General features: G+C 51.3%; 1 protein-coding gene across 6 annotated transcripts in view; it reads right to left on the bottom strand.

Annotated features, from left to right (window-relative positions):
* Positions 1-1,126: 1,126 nt before the first annotated feature.
* Positions 1,127-24,327, bottom strand: part of CRACDL (CRACD like) — a 125,552-nt gene continuing 102,351 nt past the window's right edge. For 5 of the 6 annotated variants that reach the window (XM_067007131.1, XM_067007128.1, XM_067007132.1 and 2 more), the window contains exons 7-10: positions 22,202-23,774; positions 3,859-4,031; positions 2,721-2,865; positions 1,127-1,928 (exon numbers count right to left, since the gene is read on the bottom strand). In XM_067007131.1, the coding sequence (XP_066863232.1) occupies positions 1,786-1,928; positions 2,721-2,865; positions 3,859-4,031; positions 22,202-23,774 (2,034 nt within the window). In that variant the 3' untranslated portion in view covers positions 1,127-1,785. The remainder of the gene's footprint in view (positions 1,929-2,720; positions 2,866-3,858; positions 4,032-22,201; positions 23,775-24,327) is intronic. The other variant, XM_067007130.1, reaches the window with a different exon arrangement.

The raw sequence follows: 24,327 nt of genomic DNA, 5'->3' as shown, positions 1-24,327 counted from the left end.
TGTTTCAGCTCTTCTTGTTATGGAAGAAGGTCACAATGTCCATGCAGGGCACAGGGAGAGGTGGCAGCTGCAGGACCACCCCCACCCCCTGCAGGGACTTCTCCCAGTGTCCTAAAATTCTATACCCTCCTAACTTACCTGGTGCAAGAGAGAATGAAACCCAGTCCTGCAACACACAGAGAATATCAACCTCTATTTCAACAAAATGGAACCAAATACTTTTGATCTTACAGTGAAATCCACTGCCTCAAAACTGTTCATCTGAAATGTTCTGCTAATAGGAGAAATGATGGTGTTGAGTAATAATAGACGACATGGTTTTTTTCCTAGTTAAAACTATGCACGTCTAAGCTTTTGGAGCAAGGCTGGATGGAGGGAGTTCTCGTTTAGAGCACGTTCACCATGGAATTTGGCATTGATGTTCTCTAAGTGAATGCAGTTAACAGATCAATTTGGTTGGGGAGAAAACAACTATCCCAGGACTTTTTCAATACAGGTAGACCTGACCACGTTGTGTAGTTCTAACAGCTGGAAAATACAACAAAAGGAGCAGAACTTAGGGTATATAAAATCAAATTATATATGACGTCTTACTGATTCTGATGGCCAAATGTCCCCAGCTACACACATTCCCATGGAGATTAGCTTGTTCAAAGGAACAAATTGGAAAGGTTTTTAAAAATAGAGGTATTATATAATTGAGACATAATTCTGAGATCCCAAATATATGCTCTTACTCTCCTGGCTTCTCCACATTCTCCACTCATGGATCATCCTGGTTAATGCACTGATAACCTAGTTTTCAACAGAAACATACAGGTTAGATTAATGAGATGTTAAAGAATTGCAACTTTTAAAGGAAATTTTATATTTTTAATATGTCGTACCAAATAGTTGTAAGGAGCAAAAAAACCTGCAGCAGCTTCTGATTTTCAAAAACAAAGACCAAAATTTTACTGGGGAAAAGAAAGATCTCATACAACCCAAACTCCCAAATCAACCCAACTGAGATTTGACATGAGATCTATATTAAATGAAATTCCACACATTGCATTTAACTCAGTTGCTAGAGGACGTTCTCTCAACGTGAGCAGAAATAGCGTGGAAATAACACGTGTCACGGAAGCAGGTTTGAAACCTTTTATTGAACAGGCAATGCATTGTGCAATAGTGAGGGACACAGATGCCAAGTGGAAAAGTTTAAAAATTAATTTTGGAAAGAGTCTATGAACTGATGAACCCTGCTGTGTTCCTTCCACTCCTTCTTGGAGTAGCTGCCTTCAGGAAAACGGACCGTGTTATAGCTGCTCTTGGAAACGGCACCCCTGTTTTACCATGAATGTCATGCCTAACGGTAAACATGAAAGGAGAAGATGGGCTCCACAGGCAGGACAATGGCCAGAGACACAGCTGATCTCAGATGGAGGCGCAGACACACGGCCCTCCGAGTTCTGCATCCACGCTTCGTTTGCATTTCCTTCCCTGCCCGAGCCTTCTTTATCCTGGGGATTCTGAAAGACTCACATTCATACCTGTGGGCACAGAGCCTCGTTCCTGGCCCTTTTCAATGGTTTTCTTGTCTTCGGGCACCTCTGGCCCAGGCCCTTGGCGATGTGTCCGTCCAACTTGTCTGCCTGGTTTCTTCCTCTTCCCCGAGCTTGCTCTCCCGTAACCTGATGATAAAATCACTCAAGTTTCACAGTTTGTTTGCCTTGATTTAGTGGCAGTTTTAAAGAAAGTGACCCGTCAAGGTAGTGTGGCATTCTTTACCAGCACGCTGTTAACCTATTTTATAATTTGGGGCATGTCGCTCCAAGCTTGCGACTTCTTTCTGGCAAGTTCCATCCAGGATGGCTGGTCTGTGCTGGCATAGCTGGCCCTCTTCAGCTGATGCAATTCTTTCTCCATCATCACTGCCGACTGGGCTGCTGGAGAGAAAACAAAACAAACGGAAATGTGAGAAACGAGTTTGGACTGGCACTTAAGCCTCTTGCACGCCTTTAAACTACAGGTCCAAGGTCTTAACCGTGGTCTCTAACATAAAGCCCGTAAACGTGTAAAGAAGATTTCGGCGTGGAATAACTTATGCGCTAAAAAGACTTCAGAGCAGGCTCAAACAGTTCCAGTGATGCAGTGAGGTGAGAGAAACTTTCACAATAAAGCTGCCGGAACTCTGTGTGCGAATATTCTTAACACTGCTGAACTGTACGCTTAAAAAAGGGTTAAGATGGTGAATTCTGTTATGTGTATTTTACCACAACGAAAACTAAATTTAAAAATACTGATACGTGCCACAACAAAGATGAACATAGAAATATCATGCTCAGTGAAAGAAGCCAGATACAAAAGAACGCATATTTTATGATGCCATTTATAAGACATGTCTCAAAAGAGGCAAACAGAGAGAGAGACAGAAAATAGAGAGCTGGGGGGTGGGAACGGTGAATGATTGTAAACGGGCATGAGGTAGCTTTTTAGGGTGAGGGACATGTTCTAAAATTGGACTGTGATGATTGGACAACTCAGCAAATATATACTCACTGAACTGTATGCTTAAAATGGGTGAGTTTTTTTATCATGTAAATGATTATGTCAATAAAAGCTGTTTTTAAAAAATCAACGTGGCAAATAATTCAGAAAAAGAAAACAGAACAAAACAGGGCAGGACCAAACCCGGAAATGCATTTCAAAGTGTCCAGTACTATTTTCGGGTTTCATACCCAAGTTCTGATGGGACAAGGAGATCCCTCTTTGCAGCCCCTCCTGGAGGTGGAGCTTTGTCCCCTGCCTTTGGTCCACAGCGGGCTTGGCAGGGGCCATCAGGAAAGACTTGCTGCGGACGAAGTCGGCTTGCTTCACGGACTCCTGTGAGGATGTAAGAAAGACACACGCTGTCCTGTCACCTGAGACTCAGATGGGGACACACCTAACCAAAGGCAATGGGCCACAGGGTTTTTCTGTCAACATGAGTCATGCTACTGGCACTTTCTCGGGGGAGCTCTGCTTTGGGTAGCGGCTGCCATCTGGCCTCCAGGATGCTGGAGTCCCCTCGTGCAGGCCTCCTGGGCACACACAGGTGTCCTGGCTTCTGCCCTGTCCCCAGCCCTGGCCTCAACCCCACATGTCAGGCAGCAGGGTTCCATTGGAAAGGCAAAATGAACCGTGTTTGGAAAGAGTTTTGAGGCTTCTATGACACGTGGTATGATCGTGGATGCCGGGGTCACTGGTGAATATTTGTTTTACGAATTCCCTAAGCCTGCAGGAGGGTTTCCAAGCTTGGGTATGATGGTGGTTTTGGTTAAAATGGAGAGGAGCAGGTTCTACTGCTGGCTCAGGCTCCCTTCCCCGCACGGCTGAAATGTGCTTCGGGATTTACCATGGCAACTGGGGGGGACACAAAAGCTGTGAGTCTCAGCCTGCTTCTAAGCGCAGTCGTTTGGGTTTGATAACGCTGTTTTCAGTCCGGAGTGTAAAAGGGAACCCCAGGTTCCCGCCCTGCAGTCCTAGGTGAGGAATAAGGGCCCCAGCGGGTGGCCAGCATAGCAGCAAAAGCAGAACTCGGTCGTTATTGCAAAATGAGTCGAGATGGAGCTGTTGCCGGTCCATCTCTCCAGATGCTGAGCTGCACTGCCGAGGAGGCCGGGAGCACAGGGCTGTCTCCACTGCCTGAGAGATCCACGGCTTCTCTGACGTCCTAGCCGCCCAGCACACGCACAGGGCAGACGGCAGCAGCCATCACAGGCGACAGTCCCTGTAATGACCGTGCAGGACACGAGGCCATCACGGGGTCCCGCGTCCCAGCCCCACCGGGGGCTCTCCCCCGCATGCACAGGGGCAGGGAATGTTTGCTCTAAGCACCTGGGTTCTCTCGGGCGCCTTGGCTGGCCTTCCTGTGTCAGACTTCAAGGTCCCGGCCCCAGGCTTGTCTCCCTGGCTGGATGGCTGCTCCGGGGCCCCTCGCCTCTTCTGCCGCCCGACGGTGATCCAGGGCGGCGCGGGCTGGCCGTCGGTCCCAGGCCCTGCTGCCTTCTCTGTGGGTAAAGACACGGGTTGTGCAAAAACAATCCTGGTCTCCTTCAGCCCCCCTGTGGCTTCTCCCAGCCAGAGAGCACGGAGCAGGGGCTCAGGGAGACGGTGGCACGGAAGGAGGTCTGGGAGCCTCTCTGGTGACACTAGTACTTTGTTTCCAGGGACTTTGTTTTCTCAGTTAAAGACAAATCAAAGAGATTATGTGCTCCTCCAGTCTGAGCCACAAAGAATCAAATGCAACTGCTTCTATACACACATTTTAAAGTCACCTTCCTCCTATGGGATACCTGAGAGAATGAGATAAGAGTCAGTACATAAATAGGTCAGGTTTCTTTAATATAGGCCTGTCACTCTAGACCAGTCCATACTACCCAATACCCGATTTACTTGGAACGTTCTTCTTCTTCTCTTTTCTTTTAGAAATTATAAGCACAACCTTCCCTTGTGCAGACTGATACCAAAAGTAAGCCGTGGCTGTTTCCCTTCATGTTTGGGAGAGAAGAGAAATAATGCCTTTAAAACCAAAATATTTTGCTGAATTTCCTTCTATGTTCACAGTGCTTAATTTAGGCGGTAAAAGTGTGGGTCACTCCCCCCCTTCCCTTGCTTTTCGACTCTTCTGTATTTCCTATGATGAGAATTTATTATATTCATCAACAGAAAAAAGAAGCCAGTTTGTTTTTTTCAAGGAAAACAGAATGATTAAATAAGTGGCTTCTCACGGGTCTCTGGAAAGCACCCTGGATCCAAGGGTTCCCCGCGAACAGTCCTCTCTGACAATTTGCCAGCCAGCCCACAGAGCAAGTGGATGGTTACCTCCAACCCCACCCGGCTCCCTCCTGCTTCCCGTGTCCACAGGGCAGCCCCGCCAGCAGGTACAGGCCACACTCGGGTCACAGCCACACGCGAGGGCGGCCAGGGCGAGTCAGCGTCCTCATTCTTTGTGGCCTGACAGGTGCCACCCCTTGTTCCGGCACGTTTAGAATTTTACTCTATTTGGCTTGGCTTCTGCCTCCAGTTCAACGTGGAGTTCTCTCCTGCCAGTTCCCTGGTCACCAAGGAGGGGCGAGGGACAGAGCCACCGCCCTGCGAGCTTCGGCCTCCCGGCAGGTGGAGAGAAACCTTGAGTTTCACATGCACTGGCCTTTCCTTGGCCCCTGCAAACCCTGCTCTGTCTCCTCAACTTACCCCTTGTCCTCTCCGGCCTCTCAGGCTCTCCCTGGCCGCTGACCACTTCCCCATGGCTTTGCAAAACACTCGGGTCTCCCACAGCTCAAAACAACGACAACACAACATCTCCAGGAGGCTGCCTCGCCAGCCCCTTGGAGCCCCATTCTCGACCCTCCTCTGCCCTCAACTCCAACGGCTCCTGCCCACGTCTCTGCAGCTAATCCTGGATCCTGACACATCGTGAGCGCTACCCTCTCCAGCCGCCCAACCACTGGACCGCAGATCAGAGGACTCTCCCATCCTCCAGCTACTTCTCCCCTGAAGCTCGGATGTGGCCAGTTAACCCATCCTGGAGGCCTGTGCACCCTGGGAAGCCCCTCTGCAGGTCCCTGCTGGACTCCTGCTCCTAAACCTGGAATTCCTTCTTGTTCCCAACTCTCAGCCCTTTTCTCTTCTTCCCCAAATGTTCTCTGTTCCACTCCTGACCTTCAACACTCAGATTTGCTCAGATTGCTTCCAAATGTGTAATCCAGCCCTAGGTCTATTCTTAGCCAGAGCCCAGCATTTCTACTCCCCGTCCGCCTTCCCCTCTCTTCCTCCCTCCCACTCATTCATTCACTCATTGTTTGCTATGGGCAGGATTGTGTTAAATGCTAAGGTGAAAAAAATTTTTTAAAAACCTGTTTCTTCAAAGAGCTCCAGGTCCAGTGGAGGAGACGAAGCAAAAACAAAGTCACTCCGTGGAAACTGGAAAATGCTACACTTCACAACGTGCTGTGTAGACACAGGGTAACACGGGTGGGTAGGACCTGAGGATGCTGTCTGTGGTTAGGACCTGGAGAAGGAACCTTCTAGGCTGAGCAGAGAGGTAAGGAAAGGCCTCCAGGTGGAGGGGAGAAGAAGGCAGAGCTGCCAGCAGGCCGGCCCAGAGGGGCTGAAACGCAGGCTAGGCCAACGGAGGGGGCCTTCCTGGCCTTTTTCTTGTCTATAACGGGGAGCCACGGGACTTTAAACCCTGAGTATACTCTGGAGGCTGCGTGAGCAGTGGGTCTGAGCAGGGGGGCAGCGGGCTGGAGGCGGGGGGCGAGGAGGGAGGCTGTGGCCACGGTCCAGGACAGGCTGTGAAACGCATCAGGGCCCTGTGGTCCTTGCCCCCCATGTCTCCCGCCTGCCTTTTGTCTGTGGAAAACCTTTAGCCAAAGAATAAGTTTCATCCGAGAAGTGAGAAAATGCAGAAGCAAAGGAAAGCAGTCAAACAGGACAAAACGGTAACAGTTGAGTCACTAAGCAAAGTCAAGGACATTTAGTTCCCTCTCAAGGACTCTGGATAATATTCTGAGCCGTCTCCTGTGAGCTGTCTTACAGATACTGAAACCCTCACCAGGTGGAGGAAGTTCCATGACACAAGCTGCCACAATTCCAAGAACTGGCCTCAACGACACGGAAACAAACCGACCCCGAAACTGAAGATTAACTGTACCTAAAACAATCAAGATGACGCGTGTCAGACCACCGATGACCGTGAGAGCTGACTGTGCTGTTTGTGCGTGTAGCCCCTGCGCTCTGTCTATAACAGCTCTTGCTCCCTGACTGTCAGCGGAGGGGGAGTCGGCCTTTGGACAGGTGCCCCCCACCCCAGTTGCTGGCATCCAAAATAAAGCAAACTTTCCTTTCCACCAACCTGGCCTCTTTAATGGCTTTCGAGAGGCCAGCAAGCCAGACCCCACTTTCGGTTGCAGCTGGACACTGGCACCAGGACCACCCCCTCACATCCACCAAGTCGGCACCCGCATGCCACCTCCTCTATGAAGCCTGTTCTGGTCACCTAGCTGGACGTGCTCTCCCTCCTAATCCTCTGGAACTCTCTTGAGACATTTGCCCCGACACATCTGCCAGCTGACCGTCCACCCCACTGACATATGCTTTACCATATTATTATTTTTTTAAATTAATTAATTTAATTTATTTATTTTTGGCTGCACTGGGTCTTCGTTGCTGCGCATGGGCTTTCTCTAGTTGTGGCGAGCGGGGGCTGCTCTTCATTGCGGTGCACGGGCTCTAGGCGCGCGGGCTTCAGTAGTTGTGGCGCTCGGGCTTAGTTGCTCCGCGGCATGTGGGATCTTCCCGAACCAGGGCTCGAACCCGTGTTCCCTGCATTGGCAGGCGGATTCTTAACCACTGCGCCACCAGGGAAGCCCTGACATATGCTTCTGGTCATTAGAACTTATTTACTAAACAAACACACGGCAGAGACTACATACCAAGTGCTGTTCTAATATCAGCTTAGCTACAACGTAATTTTACATTTTATTTCTTGTCCAGAGAACCCAATGATTGCCCGGCACAAAGAAGGCAGGCTGGGTGGCTGCCTATTTTACAGAAAGTCTGCATTTCCCATCCCTCGTTCCAGAGAGTCCTCATAATCCGTCTTTCTGGACTTTTCTTAAAGGGATCCCTTCACTTCCTCTTAGATCCTTCCTTCACGCTCAGTGGCTGGTCGTGCCCTCTGCTCTCTTTTGGCCCCTGATGTCTGGTCACACGGTCCTCCCAGTAATACCCAGCACGTGCTGGCCTTTGCTGCACCACAGGGAGACTGGAGAGGGGGCTTCGACTAGGGGTTGAAATTCACTACTTCAGTCAACAAGATATTCTAATGCTTCAGTCAAGACTAGGTGTACACGGAGACAACATTTCCACCCTGGGCTTTAAATCAGAGGCAAATGGTGGCTGGCTGTGCGACGCCAAGGTGGCCGCGGCATCTCAGCGCTCCAGCTGGCTCCCCGGCCCCCGGGGGGAGGCGCTCAGTGTCGGGCTCCTGGCACTGGTGTCACTCTGACCATGACGGCGCTGACACAGCTCTGATGAATTCCTATGCCATGCAGTTGGATGTCCCATCTGAGCCAAAAAGAGTATTTTACAACTCACTGGAGAAAGTTGTATGGAATAGGGCATAGGCAGCATTCCTACAGATAGTGGGGAGAGGAGGCTGAGGACCCCGAAGGTGGGACTCTAACAGGGGTCTACACCCCCTGTGACAGCCAGGACACAGCTGGGACTCATCAAGAACACCATCTCCTCGTGGAAACAACCTATGTGTCCATCGACAGATGAATGGATAAAGAAGACGTGGTGTATATACATATATACGATGGAATAGTACTCAGCCATAAAGAAGAATGAAATAATGCCATTTGCAGCAACATGGATGGACCTAGAGGTTATCCTACTAAGTGAAGTAAGTCAGAAAGAGAAAGACAAATACCATATGATATTACTTATACGTGGAATCTAAAATATGACACAAATGAACTTATCAACGAAACAGAAACAGACTCACAGACATAGAGAACAGACTTGTGGTTGCCAAGGGGTGGTGGAGGGATGGAGTGGGAGATTGGGGTTAACAGATGCAAACTATTATATATAGAATGGATAAACGACAAAGTCCTACTGTACAGCAAACGGGACTACATTCAAAATCCTGTGATGAACCATAATGGAAAAGAATACTAAAAAGAATGTAGGTAAATGTATAACTGAATCACTCCGTTGTACAGTAGAAATTAACACAGCATTGTAAATCAACTATACTTGAAAAAATAACTTTAAAAAAAAAAAAAGAACACCGTCTTCTGAGTGAGAGGCAATGAGCTGTACAATGTAAACCACCACCGTCTCTTGCCCTCTGGCTAAGAAAATAAAGCAGATACTCCGCCCTAAGCTACCACACAGTAGGACAGCAGGCTTCCTACACCTCGTAAACATTTGGTAGATGCTGCTGCTTCTGGAGCAGCAATTTTAAAGAATCTTTTTCCTTTCATAAAATATCTTTCTTGTTCATAAAAATACACGTGCACAATGTACAAATTCAGAAAGCAGAAGCAGAAAGGAGGAGAAAAAAGTTCTTCAGAAATCAACACAGCCCAAGAGAGCTATGTTAACACCCTGGCACACAGCTTCGCATCTCTTCTGTTACGTGGTCATCTTAAAAACGCATGTCCACAGCTCATTCCCAGCTCTTCACAATATTCTCTGTGGATGGGGGGCCCCGAGTTGGCTAAGATTTCTGCTCGGAAGTGCACGCATCGCCAGCGTTCGCGACAACGAGCTGAGGCCAGAGCCGTCCCGTTTCTGTCTCCTCTCTAGCCCCTCTGCCATCACCCTGGTTTACACAGAGGTGACCGTGCGCCCGGAGAGACACTAAGGGGACCACTGGGGACACATGGGCCTCACCCACACTGCGGGCTCCCTGTGTAAAAGTTGAAGGTTTTTTTAAAAAGTATCTATTGATCTACTGTCAGTCTCACCTTACATGGACGGCTCCTGATCTATACAAGCTGGCAAAGTCCGCTGTCGCTCTGTATCGGTTCTGGCTGTCAGCCAGGCCGTGCGATGCTACCAGAGAACTTGGGCTTTTAACGCTCACGTGAGCGTTTGTAAAGCCGTGCCGAGCATTTTAAGAATGAGAAAGGGTTTCCGGCAGAGGAGGCCCCCGTTTTTTTTTTGTTTTTTTTTTTGCGGTACGCGGGCCTCTCACTGTTGTGGCCTCTCCCGTTGCGGAGCACAGGCTCCGGACGCGCAGGCTCAGCGGCCACGGCTCACGGGCCCAGCCGCTCCGCGGCATGTGGGATCTTCCCGGACCCGGGCACGAACCCGTGTCCCCTGCATCGGCAGGCGGATTCTCAACCACTGTGCCACCAGGGAAGCCCCCCCGTTTTTAATAACTGCAATGCGGCCGTGTCCTAGCTCCACCTCCGAAGGAAACTTACCATTCCTTCCTCTGTTCATCCAACAAACACAGTCAGCCCCCGTCCAGGAATTCTGTATTGGACAACTCGCCTACTCGCTAAAACGTATTTATAACCCCCAAAATCAATAGTCCTGACCCTTCATGGTCATTTGCAGACATGCACAGAGCAATGAAAACTTTGAGTCCTGGGATGAACACGTTCCCAGCGGGTGTGGAACAAGGGGATGCTTCTTTCATGCTTCTGCTCTCAGGCTGGAAGCAAGGGTCCTTTCACAGTGTACTCAGGGTCACAGTTTTTGCACTTTTGTGTTTTTTCTTGGTGATTTCACTGTCTAAAATAGCCCCCATATCTACAACACCAGAAGTGCTGTCTGGTGCCCCTAACTAAGCACAAGAAGGCAGTGATGTGTGTTACGGAGAAGATACGTGTGTCCGATGAGCTTCGTTCAGGTGTGAGTTATGCTGTTGTTGGCTGGGAGCTGGATGCTTATGAACCAACAATACGTATTAGATATAAGCTGTCTTTAAACAGAAACACACATAAAACAAGGTTATGTATCAATCACTTGAGAAAAATGTTGTGATTGTGCGCTCACAGGATCCTAACCCTTCATCCCCCCCCCGGAGCGATGGTTCATGACTCGCTAATTCAGTGTTTGCAGTGACTTTATAGAACGCAGCTACCGTGAAAAACGAGAATCAACTGTACTGGGTGAGCACGGGCCCCGTGGGAGATGCCGAGTCTACAGAGAGGAAGGCTGTCTCTAACCCAGTGCGCCCCTCCAGCGCAGGCACGCAGGCTCTCCTACCAGAGCCACCAGGGATAGAGGGGTCCTTCCACTGCTGACACACGGCCACGGCCCAGGAATGAGTTCTAGAGCCCACTGGAAGGGGCACCGAGGGGGCCTCTGGGCACTGGTCTCATGCTGCTTCTTGGTCTGGAGGGTGTTCCGTGTCTGAAAATTCATTGAGCAGCACGTGCCCGTCGCTGCCTGTGTATCATTCTCCGATCAAAAGCAAAAAACCAAAACCAAAACACAAAAGCCACTCTAAGACAATTGCAACTCACGCGGCGCTTGCATAGTGACCTGGAGAAGGATCTAGCTCCCTTCCCATCCTCTTCACTTCCCTTCGGGCCTCCATGCACCTGGAGTTCTGGGACCACCTGCTTTTTCGCCTGCTGCCCTCCACGACCCTACTCTTGCTCTTCCATTCTCCAGTGGCTTACCCTGAATCCTTCTTCCTGCTTTCATTTCCTCTCCTAAATAAGACCGCAGATCAGCAAGGGCAGAGAACCTGCCTCTCTAAGCTCAGTGGCAAAATGCAGCTCTCAGGGAGGAGAGCCACTGCACCTGAGAGCCTCTTTCTCGGCCACCAGGGCAAACCGGTCCTCACCCCTTTCCCTCCTTCTAAGTCAGGAGGCACTGCGGGGATCTCGTCACCCCAGCCCCCCTGAAACCTACCTTCCCTTCACCTACTCACTGACCTGATTTGGATGTGCAGGGCCGGGCATCTGATCACGGGCAGACACGTGTACTGGGGGTGGGGCCCAAGGGTCAGACACTTGGCCAGGCTCTTTGCTTGAGTTCAGGGGCTAAGCCTGGGCCTCCGCACGTGAAGGCTGGCAGACCTTGTCCCAGTGTCCAGCCTGAACCCCACACCTCATGGTGGCAACCAGGAAGCCAGCGACAGGCTCCAAGGGCACAGAGTTGTGATGGAGGAGCTTAGATTGAAAGTCCATTTGCTCACGCACCACTGTGTGTGCAATTAAGACCATCTCCGGGGCTTCCCTGGTGGCGCAGTGGTTGAGAGTCCGCCTGCCGATGCAGGGGACGCGGGTTTGTGCCCTGGTCCGGGAGGATCCCACATGCCGCAGAGCGGCTGGGCCCTTGAGCCATGGCTGCTGAGCCTGCACGTCCGGAGCCTGTGCTCCACATCGGGAGAGGCCACAACGTGAGAGGCCCGCGTACCGCAAAAAAAAAAAAAAAAAAAAAAAAAAAAAAAAAAAAAAGTCTCCAAGCAGAAGGCAATGACCAAAGTCCTTCTCTGAGTACACAGACAGCTGGTCTCCATTACCTGGCAGGTGATATAACTGGGACCTTATAAGCATATGGGGACGGAAAGGCACTGTAATTCGAAAATAACTTTGAGCTCAGCAAAGGAGGAAGAGTAGTGAAACTATTATATTACACGGCATCCTCCTACAATTCAGAATGTAAACAGTCACCCCACCTTGGATTCCTGGTGGCTCTCCAGGAACAGCTGGAATTCTGTCTCGAGTGGTCACCAAGTGGCCAATCCGTGGAGGGATGGCTCTTGTCCACGGAGCTTGGATCTGCCCTCCTCTATTACACCTCCCCCTCCCAACCCCAGACAGGTAGGGAGCTTTCCCTGATTCATCCCTCAAGAAACGGTAACAGCTAAGGGTTACTAGGTCTCAGTTTTCAGAGCAGTATCGTGTTCATAAAGACCCTCACAACTCGCCCTGTAACGTAGAATACGTTCAATCCCCATTTCAGAGATGGAAACACAGAGTCTCACTTGCAGAGGACTTGCTCAGGGTGACACGGCCAATGTGTCCCCAAGGGGGCATTGGACACAGCCTTCTGGATCCCTAACCTTCATTCACTACATCGCACACCGTATCATATTAAGGGGAATGACCCCGCAACTTTCCCACATGCCACGCCCTCCCATCGTTGCTTATCATGGGGTGACGAGCAACTATTACTCACCCTGGCACTACCGAGGCTTGGGGCTGGATAGCTCTCTGCTGGGGGCGCTGGGGGGCCTGTCCTGTGCATCGTGGGACGTGTAGCCTCCTCCCACTAGATGCTGGTGGTATCTCCCTTCCTCACACTGTAGTTGTGACATTCGACCGCGTCTCCAGATACTGCCACGTGTCCTCCGGAGCACACAGCCACCCCCCATTGACACCTCCCCCCGCAGAGCATTACAGTGAAGACACTGGCCGCAAAAGTGGTCTACGCGGCCCCAAACGCCGCTTCCCCCCAGCCCCCCGGGTCACACGCCAGGTGCCTCTGGGCAAGTCTTTTGGCCTAAGTTTCACTGCGGTCACTTCAGAACACGGCGTCACCTCTGGGCTGAGTCAGCGTTGTCTCCTGTCCCCCTGGATGCAGGGCATCTGAGCTGAGGGTTGGGGGGGGGGTCCTCCCCCAGGGGCTGGGGGTCTGGGAGGGAGGGGGTGGGGGACAGGCGCCCGCCACCGTCCGGGTGGGCTGTGTCCCGGGTGCGTCTGGCAGAGTCCCAAACTGACTCTGAGAGATTCCCACCCACCACCCACCCTCCCCGGCTAGCTCAGCTCCCCTCCACCCACACGGGCTCCTGTCCCCAGAGTCCCTGCGTCCCGTCCCTGTCCCGTGGGAGGCCCCCTCGGGATGAGGGAGGCTCCCCTGGTGCCACCTTGTTGAGCTGAGGACTCACAGAACTGCAGCTGTGACCCTACAATCGCTCTCTCTTCCTCGCCCCTCTTAGGACCCCCGTGTACACTCAGGGAGGTGGTGGTGGTGGTCCGTGACTCCCTCAGTATCCTGCACACGTTCTCTCTGGGGTCTCAGATCTACGCAGTGGTGCCTTCAGCAGAACCGGGACAGGAGAGTCCATGCCCGCACGCTGATCTCCGCCGCCCGGAGGTTTCGGTACCTCCTTGCGGAAGTATGACCTGTACCACGTGAGACTGTGTATCACAGGTGGCAGGGAAAATGCTCTTGCTGCCCCGTGAGTTACTACTAACCTCATTTTACAAAGGAGGAAGCTAAGACGCAGAGGTTGAGAAACTCAATGGCTCCGAATCCCACAGCCCCTGAGGGGTGGCACCTCGGAGTCAAGCCTCCAAATCCAGGCTCTTCAATCCCCCCACCCAGCACCTGCCTGGCTAGCTTTGTCCCAGCACCTGGTCTCTCTCTCTCTCTCTCTCTCTCTCACACACACACACACACACACACACACACACACAGCTGAGGGCCACCCACTGCAGGCCAGGAGCCCCGCCCCTCACCCGGGCACAGACACTGCAGAGGATCAAAGCCCCTTATGTTCTCAGGGACCAGGTGGCAGGGGTGGGGCTGGAGATATCAGAGGGAGGGAAGGAGTGCGGCAGATGAGCTTGGGAAGGCGGAAATGTTGATTTTGGCCAGAATCTAAGAAGCCTTAAATGCCTCACGCAGGACTGTGAATTTTATTCTAAATATAATGGGAAGGCATCGGGACGTTTTAAAGAGGAAAGCTCCGTGGTTAGACCCATGACTTGGGAAGAGAGGGTGAGGAGAGAGTTGGGGGGAGGAGGTGCTGCACGTGTCAGGTTAGAGGTTGCTGAGGGCTGACCTGGGTGCAGGTGGATAAAGACATGTCACCTTAGGATGACCAGGACTTGCTGACCAAGGTGTAAAACATGACTGACGTTCTTCATTCATCAGATTGAAAAAAAAGAAATTAAAAATAGACTGATAACACCTAGTGCTGAAGAGGGGGTGGAGAAATAGTCTCTACCCTGATCTTAGAAGGTTGTAAACTGGTACGACCTTTACGGAGGGAGGGTCATTTGAAGTTGTGTATTAAATTAAAACTTCACAAGCTCTGTGAGCCAGAAAACCCACTTTTAAGAATCTAGCCTAGGGCTTCCCTGGTGGCGCAGTAGTTAAGAGTCCGCCTGCCGATGAGGAGGACACGGGTTCGTGCCCCAGTCCGGGAAGATCCCACATGTCACGGAGCGGCTGGGCCCGTGAGCCACGGCCGCCGAGCCTGCACGTCCGGAGCCTGTGCTCCACAACGCGAGAGGCCACAGCGGCGAGAGGCCTGCATACTGCAAAAAAAAAAAGAATCTAGCCTAGATATGGAATTCCCTGGCCATCCAGTGGTTGGGACTCCACACTTTCACTGCCAAGAGCCGGGGTACAATCCCTGGTCGAGGAACTAAGATCCCATAAGCCGCAGAGCGCAGTCAAAAAAGAAAAAAAAAAAAAAAAAAAAAAGCATCTAGCCTGGAGAAACAACTGTGTGAATACACAGAGCTAAAACGAACAAGGAGGGTGACTGCACCACCATCAGCAAAAGGGAAAAAACCTCAAAACAATTGGAACTCCCTTCAGTAGGGGAATGGCTAAATAAAATATGGTAAATGTACTCTGTAGTCCTTAAAAAGAATGAGGACAGGTGGCTCAGTCTGATCAGAAAAGATGCCCAGTCTTTATTGTGGACTGAAAATATCTAATTGCAAGCCAACATGCATTTTTGTGATTTTTCAAAAAAGGACTGCTGTGCTTATATATCAACATTGATGTAGCCATGACTGCTGTTAGTGTGGTTCCTTCTGTATGTGTGTTGGGGGGGTGATTAGAGAGGTTCAGAGGTGGGTGGAAAAGAGGCTACTACCTATTTTTTGTGCCATTTAAAAGATTATTTTTAAATTTACATATAGTGAAATTCACCTTTTCCGTCGTACAGTTCTATGAGTTTGAACCCGTGCTTAGATTCTTCTAAGAGCCATCACAAATGGGCTTCAGAACAATGTCAACACTCCACGAAATTCCCTGGCACGGCCCCTTTGTAGTCAGACCCCACCTCTACGCCCATACCTTGACATCTGCTGACCTGCTCTGTCTCTGTATTGTTGCCTCTTTCAGACATCATATAAATGGAATAATACAGTTGATGATCTTTTGAGACTGGCTACTTTCACTTAGCATATGCATTTAAGATCCATGCGTTATCATGTGTGTCAACAGTTCGTTCCTTTTTTATTGCTGACTAATATTCCATTGTGTGGGTTGTTTATCCACTGGCCAGTTGAGGGATATTTGGGTGGTGTCTAGTTTTTGGTGATTATGAATAATGCTGCTATAAACACTTGTGTTCAGGCTTTTGTGTAACCTAAGTTTTCCTTTATCTAGGATAAATACCTAGAAGTGGGATTGGTGGGCTGTAAGATAAGTGTACTTTTAATTTTGTAAGAAGCTGCCAAATTGTTTTCCAAAGTGACTGTACCAGGGACCTCCCTGGTGGTCCAGTGGCTAGGACTCCACGCTCCCAATGCAGGGGGCCCGGGTTTGATCCCTGGTCAGGGAACTAGATCCCACACGCATGCCGCAACTAAGTGTTCGCGTGCCCCAACTAAGGAGCCTGCTGGCCGCACAGCCAAATAAATAAATAAAATAATAATAAAAACAAAAACAAAGTGATTGTACTGTTGTACATTTCCACTAGCAATGAGTGAGAATTCCAGTTGTCCTGCAACCCCCTGGGCACATGGTATTACCAGCATTTTTAATGTTAGCCATTCTAACATGGCTAAAATGAGATACCGATGTGATAGTATCTCATTATGGGTTTTTATTGGTGTTTCTGTAATGGTTATTGATGATGAATATCTTTCATGTGCTTATCTGCCATCTGTATATTCTCTCTGGGGAAATAACTATTCATATCTTTTGCCCATTTTCTAATGTATTTTTTGGTTTTGTACTGTTGAGTTTGAGAATACGTTATATGTTTTAGATACCAGTCCTTCACTGGATATATGGTTTGCAGATATTTTCTCATAACACATAGCTTGTCTTTTCATCCTCTTAATGGGGTCTTTGGCAGAGCAAAAGTTTTAAATTCTGAAGTCCAATGCATCAATTTTTCCTTTCATGGATTATGCTTTGATGTCAAGTCTAAGAACCCTTTGCCTAGTCCTATGCTCCAGAAATTTTTTTCCTAAGTTCCTACAAGTTTTATAGTTTCATTTTACCTTTTTTTTTTTAAAAAAATATTTATTTATCTGGGTGCACCAGGTCTTAGCTGCAGCACGTGGGATCTAGTTCCCTGACCAGGGATTGAACACGGGCCCCCTGCATTGGGAGCACAGAGTCTTAGCCACTGGACCACCAGGGAAGTCCCCTCATTTTACTTGTAAGTCAGTGAATCCTTTGGGTTAATTTTCGTATATGATGTGAGACTTTGGTCAAAGTTCACGTTTTTGCATATGGATGTTCACATGCTCCACAACCATTTGTTGAAAAGGTGAAGTAAAACCAAACGATATGGCCATATTTTTTACAAGGGTGCAAAAGTAATTTGCCTGAGCTCCGTGGATCTGTAAATTTGTTTTTCCAAAATGTAGGAAGTTTTCAGTCATTATTTCTTCAGATATATATATATATATATATATATATTTGTTGTTGTTGTTTTTGTTTTTTGTGGTACGCGGGCCCCTCACCGTTGCGGCCTCTCCCGTTGCGGAGCACAGGCTCCGGATGCGCAGGCTCAGTGGCCATGGCTCACGGGCCCAGCCGCTCCGCGGCACGTGGGATCTTCCCGGACCGGGGCATGAACCCGCGTCCCCTGCATCAGCAGGCGGACTCCCAACCACTGCGCCACCAGGGAAGCCCCCAGATATTTGTTTCTATTCAAATCTATTTCTCGTCTTCTCTTTGACTCCTATGACATGAATGTTAGACTTTTTAATATTGTTGCTCTGGTCCCCAAGGCTTTTTAAAAAATCTTTTTTTCTCTTTGTGGTCAGGATGTTTTCTATCGATCTATCTTTAAGTTCACTGACCCTTTCTTCTTTCATCTCTATTCTCCTAGTGAACTCTTCCAATGAATTTTAAATTTCTGTTATCATATTTTCCTGTTCTAAAATTTCTCTTTGGCTTTTTAAAAGAGCTTCTATTTGTTTACAGAGAATCTTCCCATTTGTTTCAAGAGTGCTCACCCTTACATCTTGGAACCATGGTATAACAGTTGCTTTAACATCTTTTTCTAATAATTCCAACCTTCGGATCATCTCAGGGTTGATTGCCTCTTTCTTTGAGAGTTTTTTTGGTTTTCATTGTACTCTGTAGGTGGAATAATTTTGGTTTGTATCCTAGACATTTTGAGTATTATATGTTGAGACTTGGTCCTGTTAAAATTCTCAAAGGTTCTTCTGTGCTGATCTGCAGGTGCGTCTCAGGGCCAAGTTCAGGATTTCATACCTTTTTGTGAAGGACCCTTCTCAGGTGTTACCCTTCTGCGGTTTTTCACACCCCGAGATTCTCTGGCTGGAAAGCCGGGATTCAGCCTCTGCATTGCTCTGCACTCTTAGGACCGGGACCACCTGGGGGGCAGGGTGGCGAGGGAAGGGAACCTGCGGGACCACCAGCACAACTGTTGAGGGGGTGTGGCTTCACTACGGGCTCTGCTACAGGGTGTCCTAGCCGAGGAGAGCGATCGCACCGGGAGGCGAGCAAGGACGGGCGCATGTACACGGTCTGAGGAGCACAGGGAAGGCGGGGAAACGGAGGCCCGGGGTGTGGACCACACTTGCCAGGAAGGGACCATGAGGGTATGGATAGGCTAAAAAGAAAGGCAGGTGTGAACAAAGTTGCTTTTCTTTAAGAATAAAAGACCTGTATAAAATATATATATATATATTTATACAAAAAAACCCAAAACAGGGCTTCCCTGGTGGTGCAGTGGTTGAGAGTCCGCCTGCCGATGCAGGGGACACGGGTTCGTGCCCCGGTCGGGGAGGATCCCACGTGCCGCGGAGCGGCTGGGCCCGTGAGCCGTGGCTGCTGAGCCTGCGCGTCCGGAGTCTGTGCTCCGCAACGGGAGAGGCCACAACGGTGAGAGGCCCGCGTACCGCAAAAAAAAAAAAGAAAAAAAAAAAAACACCAAAAAACCCCAAAACAACCAACACAAAATCCCACCAAACTCCTTGTATTCTACTTAAATGAACTTGAATACACTGAAATAACTTTGTCGTTAGAGACGGTGACAGTCTTTTCGAGCTCATTTCCTCCAGAAAATCTCCCTGCCTTCCAAAGAAAGACGGGCATCTACCTACAGTCGCCGCCACCTGCCTCCCCAGGCCCCTAAGCTCCCGGACAGCGAGGCTGGCGTGCTCTTCCCGACCACCTCTTAGGGCCAGTACAGTGCGGTGTGCATGGCAGGAGTACAGGGATGTTTGCTGAAAAGACGCATATGCACGAATGAGTGAGGACTGGCTCCAGGACCTGGTGTGCCAGTGTCACCAGCCCGGGCTGGAGGGAACGAGCATGGATTTGAGGCAGAGGCTGGTTATCAAATGAGGCCCCTGGTGAGAACAGCGCTTTGTCCTGCTGCTCTCCAAAAGATCCAGCAAGTGTCCACCACTACGTAGAAAATAAAACACACACACACACACACACACACACACACACACACACACAGAGACTAGAAGGAAGGTCAACAGGGATAACATCCGGAGAGTGGACCTACGGACGACTACGTTTTTCTATATGTTTCGTGTATTTCACCGTTTTCCCTGTTCCAGTTCTAATCCTGTGCGCAGGAAGCTGCTTCCAGACCGGTGATGTGGACTCTGGGACGGACTGGTCCACCAGGAGGACGGGGACTGTCTGCACACACGAACAGCCCTGATAACCCAGGGCCGTGCACCTCCTATGGCAAGTGAGCAGACTCCCTGGTCTCCTTCGTGTCAACGAGCACAGACGCACCGCGCTCACAGCGACCACCCCAAGGTGCCCTGTGAGGCTCAGCCCGGTCGGCAAGCTGGGCTCCTCTGTTTATTGCCAACAACCATCTTATCCTCCCCGAATCCCACACCCCCGGGGTTTCTCCATCTTCAAGGAAGGAAGACAGGGTGTAGGGGACAGGTGGGGGACGGAGCAGGAGTGCTGGGACAAAGTAGCTAGGGTCCCCGAGATGGAACGGTGCCCATCTGGGACACCTCCATAACCCAACTTTATGGAGCTCACCCCTGGAAGGGGGGCAGGGGAGATGGCGGCCCATCTGGGAGCTCTGGGTAAAAGCGCCTGTCACCACGAGATAATAAACAGCAATAATTAGGCCTTCCTGGAAAACTGGGTAATACTGTTATTACAACGTTTTATTATCTGTATGTTTTACATGAATTTAATTGCCTTCAGCTGCTATAATTTGGGAGCCATGAGGACCGGAGCAGGAATAATAACGAATTGAACCACAAGCAGACCCGGGGTCTGGGGAAGGGGTGGAGGCTGCTTCATGGAGGGGCTCTGGGAGCCTGGAGCTCTGAGATTCTGCTCTGGCCTGCAGGAGACAGCCCCCAGACCCCACGGTCCCAGGGGGCACCAGACAGCAGCCCCAGCCTGCCTGGCTCTCGTCCCTCAAACACCGTCCACCCTGGGAGGGTGGGTTCCCAACAGAATGTAAAAATTATCTCCTCTCTTTGCATCGAAATGAAAATCACTACTCTTGCCCCCTGAAGCAACCTAGATTCTTCCACTCCAGAATTCATCTGAGTCAGGAGTGCTATTAAAGCTAGTCGGACAACACAATTCTCTTCTATTTAAGCAAAGCCGTTAAGAAATATTATATTGTATTTTACAAATCAAAAGAAAAAAACAGAAGCTCTCTAACTACAGACCATTCCAGCCAGCTGACAATGAACAAAGCCTGACTCTCACAGCTTAAGCTGAGGAAGTTATAAATTATCAATGTGTCAAGCATCACCCTCTGAAGCTTCTTTTCCAGATCTGACCATGAATCTGAGTATCCTGTCTTTAAGTTCTGTTCATTCAGCAAGCCTGCGAGAGACATCTTCAATTCTAGCCCACGGGGCTTCCCTGGTGGCGCAGTGGTTGAGAATCCGCCTGCCGATGCAGGGGACACGGGTTCGTGCCCCGGTCCGGGAAGATCGTGAGCCGTGGCCGCTAAGCCTGCGCGTCCGGAGCCTGTGCTCCGCCGCGGGAGAGGCCTCAACAGTGAGAGGCCCGCGTACCACAAAAAAAAAAAAAAAAAAAAAAAAAAAAAATTCCAGCCCACGACGGTGGATGGTGCTGATGTCAGGGTTTTATCTGCACCCTCCTCCGCCCTGGCTATTTCAATGGCTTTTTGAATCACTCTATAATAGCTTCAATAACCTGGCAATTTGCAGAGTTGATAATCAGCTACAGCTTGAACCTCCCCCAAAGTTCCCTCATTGATGATCCTAATGTAGCAGCAGAAGCAACAGCAAATCACAGGGGAGCCAAGGGGCCTGGATCAGGAAGGCTGCACATGCCGGCTCTTCTGGGGGCGTTTTCCCAAAACTTCTCCCTGGAAATCGCCTGCATCTTTGGGTATCGCCTTAAGAATTTAGAGCCCCTTATACACTGCACTTTTACTAAAGCTTCCTAGGAAGAAGACATGAAAGACTAGAATGTCTTTAAACCTGTCGTTGTGTGCACGCTTTATCCTCCTTTTAAGGCGTGGGGTCCCCGAGAGAACTGGGTTCTACTTCCTCTCTGTTCCACAATGCAGTGATTAAACAGGGTCCTGAACTTAGAGCAGCCACTTAAAATATCCTGAAAGTTGTGTTGTTTTATAAAATCTGCCGTGGAAAATTTCTCCTTCGTGCTCCCATCACCCCCCCCACACACACACACACACACACGACTTGCATGTCTAGTTCCGTTTTTGGTACACTGATTTCCATCAATAAAAGAAACCAACAACGAGAGATTCTTTAGCTCCACTGAAAATACCCGTTTCCAACAGATTCCATCTGAAACACTATATACAGTGACAAATGTCAAAGACAGAGAAAGGTAGGTCACCTATTTTGTCTCTGCTCATTTTAAAAGACAGTTGCTTTACAAGATTCTTACATTCTGGCCCGATCTTAACACCGTCTCCCTTTTGGGACAGTTCAGGCCCACCTGATGAAGAACTCAGATTTTACGAAGACTCATGACTCCGACGGAAGGGACTCTTCCTGTGTGAGGCTGGGCCCTGTGTGCCTGATTATTATTAAACAGGATGAAATTCTTCCTTTGGGGGAAAAGTCGGAATTATGTTAAGTGACAGTGGAGCCAGATGCTTCACTTATAACCAAGAACCAGGTGAGGCCCCAGGAGGGCCTCCACCCGTGAGAGCGCACATTGCCCAGGAGGGATACCCCTTCTGGAGGAGAAAGCGTCTGAGTGATCCACTGAGGGGCCCAGCTCCTCTAGGAAGACGCTGCAAAACGAGCTTCTACATTTTCCTGATTTCTCAGAACTTACACAAAACCCTGATACTTGTTTCCCTTCCCCAGTCTCTATTCCTAACTCTTGATCAAACATGGTGGTACCAACAGGAATTTTGACTTTTCCTCCAGTTCCCCGGCAAGGTTTCTACCCAATGCATTTATATATCGATACCTTGCGGACGTCCAGCAAGGCATTCCAACTGACCTGATTTCCCCATGGCCCTGACCCTTCGCGAACACCCTCCCCAGGCTGCTCCACGCGGGCCTCTTACCAGCTGCCCTGTGGGGCGACTTCCTCTCCGCCGCCTGGCTCTCCTTCCTGGGGTCGGCGGGCGGCCCTACCTTCTCGGGGTCCCGGGGGCTGGCGTCGGGGGGCGCGGGCAGCTGGGGAAGGGTGAGGGTCTGCAGCAGCGGCTTCCTGGGCAGGGGCGGCTTGGAGCTGAGCTGCTCGGCGGACCGGGTCTTCGCCTTCCCCGGCTCGTTGGGAGACCTGGCGCCTCGGGCGGCGGGGCCCGTCCCGGGCGGACCCTTGTCGTTCCTGGAGAGCAGGGTCAGCCCTCCTTTCTCCAGCCTGACCTCCGCGCTGTACCTCTTGATTCCCCTCCCCTCCGGGCAGGGCGTTTCTCTGTGTTTGAAGGACAGAGACGTGGAGCGGAGCTTGACGGGGAAGGGGCTTCCGTCCCCGCCCGCGGGCCTCTCCCGGGCGGCCGGGCCGGGGTCCGCGGTGGCCGCGTCCGGAGAGCCGCGCTCGGCCGGGGCGGGCGGCTTCCGAGGTCCGGGCTTCGGGCCCTGGGGCTCGGCGGGCGCCGGCAGGTCCTCGAGGGCGGCCTCGCTCTTCCAGGCCGGACCGCTCCTGCGCAGCGGCAGCCGGACGGCGGGGCCCCGGGGCTCCAGCAGGCGGCACCCCGCGCGCGGCCACTCGCGGCCCGACGACACCGAGAACTTTTTGGCGGCCCGCGCCTCGCGGCCTCCTCGCTCCATCTTGCGCTCCGGCGCCGCCGCCTCCGTGGGGGACCCCTCCTGCTCGGCCCTGGGGGGCTCCGGGGGCGCCGCCTCCTGGTCCAGGGATCGGGGTGCGGGCGCCTCTGCAGGCGCCTCGGAGGCAGGCGGTGAGGGGCCCGCGCCGAGGCTCGCGTTCGCTGTCGCAGCGGAGGCCTTGTGCTTCAAGCAGCTCTTGGGGGCCGGCGGGCTGGGGGCGGGGGCTTCTGGCCCTGCGCCCTCGGGACCCGGCGCATCCAGGGTCGGTCGCACCTCCTTCGGGCCGGTGTGGTCTGGCCCGTCGGGACCAGAGGGCGTCTCCCGGGTGGCTATGGGGCCGGGCTCGGGAGGGGTCGTGTCCCCCTCGGGGATGCAGGGAGATAATCGACCCTCGACGTCTCCTGAAGCACAAACCACCTCGTCCGCTGTGTCCCCGCCGGGGGGACACCGGGTTTCCAGGGACAGCTCCTCCCTCGGGTTTTTGCTGTCGGGATTAGGGTGAGGGTGCGGGGAGCCTTCTGGCCAAGACGGGGACTCCGAGCGGGGGTGTGGGCTCGACACGGGCTCTGTGACCTCCGTGACCTCCGGGGTGGCCAGACGGCTGGAGGGGTTCTCCCCCGGGGGGTTCTCCTCCTCGGTGCTGGCAGTGAGCGCCGGGCAATGCTGCAGGCGCGCCCGCCGCGCACGGGGCCCTGCAAGTAGCAGCATGGTCGCCTGCCCCCCAGCCTCAGCGCCTCTGTCCTGTCCCCCCTCCTGCTGCCCAGGGCTGGGCTTCTCCTCCGTGCTGACTTTGGGTAGCGGCTTCTCGTCGTATTCCTCCTCCTCTGGGGTACACGTCAGATCGCTCAGGGATTCGGACTGGGCTCTCTAAGAGGAATAAAGTGGACAAAAGACGGCATCATTAGGACGAATGTTAGGAAGCCTGTGGCCTCCCCATTCTGTTCAAGGTTTAATTAGGCTTAAGGGAAGCAGAATGTCTCTAAAGCTGGCACTTAAGTGGACATTCACACACAGCTGTCTTTTCTTAATCCTCCCTTACTGGTCTGTTTGGAATCTTGCCTCCCAAGTTCAGCTTTCAGCAGAACTGGGGCCGCTATGCCCCTAAAATAAATGTTGCCTGAGGCTTTTGAGGCCAAGCTAGAAACCAGTGGACACCGCTCTACAGAGTGAAGCAAAGGGAAGGGGACCAGCATCAGCGGGTCTGCCATGCTCTGTGCTCGACGTGGTTATCTCACTAACTCCCTGATTAGCTCCAGTGGGGAGAGGATTATTATTTCCTCCTTGCACTTGGAGGACTGGGAACTCAGAGAGGTTCCTGCCTTGGCCAAGGCTGAGCGAATAAGTGGCCCAGGGGGCAAAGCTGTTGCCCTCTCTGACCCCCTACGCTGCCTCAGAGCCGGTGCCCCCTGTCAATTCCTTC

Source organism: Kogia breviceps, chromosome 11 (assembly GCF_026419965.1).
Source record: "Kogia breviceps isolate mKogBre1 chromosome 11, mKogBre1 haplotype 1, whole genome shotgun sequence".
In the NCBI taxonomy this organism is placed as follows: domain Eukaryota; kingdom Metazoa; phylum Chordata; class Mammalia; order Artiodactyla; family Physeteridae; genus Kogia; species Kogia breviceps.
Note: the sequence above shows the minus strand (reverse complement) of the source record. Positions and strands in the feature narration are given on the sequence as shown.